Source organism: Rhincodon typus, chromosome 3, assembly GCF_021869965.1.
Source record: "Rhincodon typus isolate 14 chromosome 3, sRhiTyp1.1, whole genome shotgun sequence".
Taxonomy (NCBI): domain Eukaryota; kingdom Metazoa; phylum Chordata; class Chondrichthyes; order Orectolobiformes; family Rhincodontidae; genus Rhincodon; species Rhincodon typus.
In genome coordinates this window covers 125,246,078-125,251,236 of record NC_063334.1, presented here as the reverse complement: position 1 = coordinate 125,251,236, position 5,159 = coordinate 125,246,078, and the positions used below count along the sequence as shown (strand labels likewise).

The 5,159-nt window shown below is 48.5% G+C and overlaps 1 protein-coding gene across 1 annotated transcript in view; it reads left to right on the top strand.

The window, feature by feature from the left end:
- The first annotated feature begins 713 nt into the window (after positions 1–713).
- rictora (RPTOR independent companion of MTOR, complex 2 a) overlaps positions 714–5,159 on the top strand; it is a 211,528-nt gene continuing 207,082 nt past the window's right edge. The window contains exons 1-2 of the mRNA XM_048594179.1: positions 714–826; positions 1,075–1,122. Of these exons, the coding sequence (XP_048450136.1) occupies positions 778–826; positions 1,075–1,122 (97 nt within the window). The 5' untranslated portion in view covers positions 714–777. The remainder of the gene's footprint in view (positions 827–1,074; positions 1,123–5,159) is intronic.

The following is a 5,159-nucleotide window of genomic DNA, read 5'->3' as shown; positions in this document are numbered from 1 at the left end:
GCCTTCCTGCTCCTCTGATGCTGCTTGGCCTGTGTTCCTCCAGCTCTACACCTTGTTATCTCAGATTCTCCAGCGTCTGCAGTTCCTACTATCTCTGAAACATTTAGTGTGCACTTCTATTACATGCTTCACGTTTACTTTTCTCTTCCATTGTACGCAGCCACCCCCCACGCACCCATTCACCAGGCTCTTCCATTGCACCCACCACATTCAGGATGCTTTTCTTTTGCCAGCCCCACCCTCCTGTTCACTGTGCTCTTCTATAACACACCCAACTTCCACATTAATCGCGCTGTTCTGCTGCACCCACTCAGCCTGACATTAAATGTGTTCTTCCATTGGTGAAGGTTGACAGCTGACCCCTCTGCCAACTATGTTGCTGCTGTCCCTTTTGGCTGCCTTCCCACTTTATCAGCCACTCTCCTTCTTCCCCAGACCCCGAACGTCCCTCAGGGACAAAACCCATAAACTGCTGGGAAAACTCAGCAAGTCTAACAGAATCTGTGAAGAGAAAGCCAAATTAACGTTTATGGTACAGCGCCATCCAAACACACATGACACCAACCAACCAAACCACTCAGCCCCTGGACCACGCCCCCTTCCTCAAGACCCACCCCTAACCCTGGAAACCCGCCCCTCCACCCCGTCGCCCCACCCCGCCTCCCCATTCATTGAGCCTGGGCCCGGCCGTCCTCTCGCGAGAGCTGCCCGGCGTTTCCGGTGTTTTTGTGCGGCCCCAGGCCGGGCGGGCGGGCAGAGAGGCGAGAGTCCGTGAACATGGCGGTCAGCGTTCGCGGCCGCTCCGTTAGGAGCCTCCGCATCAGAGGTACATTACCCTCAATCGTCAGACCCGGCCGGCAAGGCATAGACCAATAACCAGAACAAAAAAAACCCTCAGCAGCGGCAATTAACGACGCTCGCACTTTAATAACGACCGCATCGAATCTGTTGTTTGTTTATGGAAATAAAATGTATGACTTACCCGCCAGCTTAACTGAACCATCCTTAATCGTATTTTCTCTCTCTCTTTCCTCTGCACATATCTTCTTATATTGACTTACAATATGCACGCAGGGCGGAATGACAGCGGGGAGGAGAACGTGCCGCTCGATTTGTCCCGAGGTAAGAGGGAAACTGGGCATTTTTTTTAATATGAGGACGGTGGAAGGACGTAAATAAACAAAATAAAATTCTGTAGGAGGTTAGTGATGGCGGATCGTGGCGGGGGAGGAATGGTGTCGGAGGTACGATAAGACGTGAGGGCAAAGTCGCTCCCCCGCTGACCGGAGTGTGAGGAAGACCACAAACTTTGGAATTATTGTGTAAAAGAGTTGGGGGTGGGGTGGGGAGGGGAGGGAACTGGTGGAAGTGTCCACCCGATTCAATCGGGAGGAGTGGGAAAGTGAAGTTGTTTTTCCTTCTCTCTGTCTGTCTGTCGCCGCCCTCATACCGAATGAATCAGGGGCCGCCTCTCCTGGGCGCCAGCTTTTCAAACACTAACGGCTCCCGGGCCGCGAGCCCCGGCCGTTGGGGGGAAGATTCCACTCGGGGGCGGGAGAGGGGTTTGTGGGATCATTCATCTGCCCCAACTCCCCCATCTCTGTTTGTGGTTTCGCCTTTCCACCCCGCCCTAGAGCTGGTTGGCCCTCCACTGTCATGGGGGGTAAAGGGAGAACTGGGTGCATTTTGCGGGGGGGAGGAAGAGAGCTGGGATTTATTGATTAGGAAGGGGACGAGGGTGTTGAGGTGGGATGGGAAAAGGGAAGACTGGGAGGGGGCGAAGGATAATGGGCAGGGGGAGCAGGCAAGATGGGAATCTGCGTAATCGGGGTGGGGGGGAATGTAAGATGAGGTTGGGGCCTGGGGGGAGGGGGAAGACTGGGGTGGTGGGGGGAACGTCTGGGACAGATCAAATAGCAGAAAGATGCAATACAGGATTGGGCATTGAGGGTATGAAGCTGGGGCTCGAGGATCGTGAAGTAGTGAATGCATAAGAACCTAACAAATAGGAGAAATAAACATTACAGCCTCTCGAGACCTAAACGTGTTCAACAGTAGAGCATCTGCAAGCCTCTCTCATCTGTCATTCAAAATATCAGCAGCGATCTTTGTGAATGTTCGGTTCTGATGAAGAGTCATCTAGATTCAAAACATTAGCATGGGCTCTCTCCATGGATGCTGTATGACCTGCTGTGACCTCCAGCATTTCTTGTTTTCAGTTTGTGGGTGTACTTGTTAACTGGCATCCACAGCGCTCTCAGGAAGAGAACTCCAAAAATTCACATGCCTTTGAATGAAATTATGGGTAAGAGGCGATAGTGGGAGCATGGCCCTCAGATGGAGGATCAGCCATGATCATATTGAAGTGGGCTAGATTCGCTGAATTGCTTTTGTTTTCTGTATTTCTATGTTTTCTCATCTCCATTCTAAGTGACCAGCCCCTTAGTCTGAGCCTTTGACTCTACATTCTTGATTCTCCGTATTCTTCTATATGCCCCTTCGCCACTGTCATCTATTTTGTCTGTCTTCTCCTGCATTGTAGTCTACACTTTTTCACAGTGAAATTTTCTCTCACCTAGTTTAGTTCATTCTAAGCAAGAGCCATTCTATTCCAATTCCCTCCCCCAAAGTTGTTCCATTCTAGACAAACCAAGCAGGACCCTTCATGTAGCAATACCTCCTGTTATTTCAAGTTAATTAACACCTCAAGCTGTCACTATTTGGCCATGATTTTGTATTCACCAGTGCTCTAAAACTATCCTCTGCCTACTCAGCGAATAAAACAAGCACTTTTCACTGTCCAAAGTAGTGATTTTTGGCAACGAAAGTCATTAATATTCTCTCAATCCTAAATCTAGTGCTGCTACAATTGCAAGGAATGGGTATTTTCTCTTGTTAATGTTTCATTGCCAGGAGACTTGGTTTCACATCTGATGCCAGCTGATAACATGTAACATTATTAAATGCATTGTCTGTGCTCGTTTAGAAACAAAAGCAAGTGATCTCCTGGATGGTGGCTCAGCAGGTAGCACAGCTGCCTCACAGCACCTGGCACCCGGGTTCGATACCAGTGTGCAGACTCCACATAGACATTCTCACAGGGTCTGGGTAGATTTCCTCCTGATGCTCCGATTTCCTCCCACAGGCCAGAGATGTGCATGTTAGGTGGATTAGCCATGGGAAATGCAGGCTTACAGGGAGAGGGTAGAGGGGTGGATCTGGGTGGGATGCTGTTTGGAAGATCAGTGTGGACTTGATGGGCTGAATGGTCTGTTCCACACTATTGGGATTCTGAGATTCTATTGTGGTGGTACCTGATGGGTCTCCCAGCAGCACTGATTTAGCGAGTGAGTCACCCAGTGCAAGTGCAGTATTTCTAAAAATGCTGACTACTGGTGCCTGTTTCTTCGTTCCGATGTGGAACCTGCTCGGTATCTCTTGCCCAAGTGCTTGTATTGACCCTACTCCATTAATCAGTTTCAGCGCCAGCCTAACCTTTGCCCTATCACACTGCTCCGGAGATGCCTTCCCTGTCTGTCAGATTGCACGCATTGCCTAGTAATGAAGCCTTCAGTGATTTGTTTACGTATAAAATGTACTCTTAAGTTTTGTGGGAAGTGGCAGCAGTTTCGATGTATCTTTCTGTATTAACGTTTATTGCTTTTTGACTCTGGGTGGAGAAAGGAGGATGATGGGTGCATGATGTGTTTTTTTCGAAACGGCCACGTCCTGAGGGGAGGGACCGGCGGCTGCGTCTCCAGCGGCACCGGCTCTCTGATCTCCTTCCTGCGGCTGAGAGACACGCGAGGCCGGGGCTCAATACTAATACTGTCGGCCCTGATTCAGGAAGGGGCAGAAGCCCAGTCCTCATGCCTTTCTTAAATTAAGCGTGGTCAGTTTGTTGTGGTCTGTCAATTTCTTCGGTTCAGATGTTATATCTGACGATTACTTGGTTGGAAGTAGCAGCCGCTGCTCAAGTTCCTTCTTATTTTGTACAAGGAAGCTGGATTGCTGTATTGTCACCGTTTACAAACTGTTCCCGTTCTGAGGCAGGCTTGAATGTCGCCCATTTTGAAATAACCCCATCGGCTGGCTGCTCATTGTTTATGTGAGAATACAGATGTGAACAAAGTTGAAGAAACAGGCTGTAGCTCACTTTGTCATCTAGACATTCCCCTGATATTTGCTGTATTCGCTTGCTCACTGTTGATTTTTTTTACTGTAGCAGTGCGTTGATTTGATAGTAAGGCAAAATCAAATATGTTGATGGTTAAGCTGATAAGTTTTGTTTTCTTTCTTATTAAAATAGTGAATAATGAAAAAGAACTAAAGCATAGTTTTTTTTACAGTAATGCAAATCATTTGGTAGTTCTCTAGCAGCAAGCATACTATTTTCAGCATTCAAAGAACAGGCAGATTTACTTCTTTTGTAACCAGAGCGGTGAATCACTTTCAAGTCAGAATGGACTGCCCAATTTGGCAGAGAGAACAGTAAGGAAGCATATTAGCTAAACGGTGAAAATTAGAGCATCAATATGCAGAGAGATCTCAGTGTCCCAGTGCATGCATCACAGAAGGTTAGTATGCACGTATAGCTAGCAATAATTGTATTCAAGGTGAAAGGGGAAAAGTTTAAGGGAGATATGCGTGGAAAGTTCTTTATGCAGAGGGTGGTGGGTGCCTGGAATGCGTTGCCAGCGGAGGTGGTAGAGGCGGGCACGATAGACAGATATATGAATGGGCAGGGAGCAGAGGGATACAGATCCTTCCCCTCCCTCATTTCTGATGAAGGGTCTAGGCCCGAAACGTCAGCCTTCCTGCTCCTGTGATGCTGCTTGACCTGGTGTGTTCATCCAGCTCTACACCTTGTTATCTCGGGTTTTCCTGCATCTGCAGTTCCTACTATCTCTGATAGAATTTTAACCCCACTGTGAAGCCTCTTCTAAGGATGCTTACCCTGAAGAAGTTACCCTCCTCCCTCTGGTCAACCCTCAGTGGATCTCTCTCCCACTGCAACTCTCTCGTAATCTGTTCGGCCTTGAAACTGCTCGACCATGTCCTGAAGCAAACCAGGTACTACAGCCACATCACCTTTCTTAGTACTTGCCTACGGAACCAGATCATCCCCAATGGACTACAGTCCACATTCAGGCCTTCCC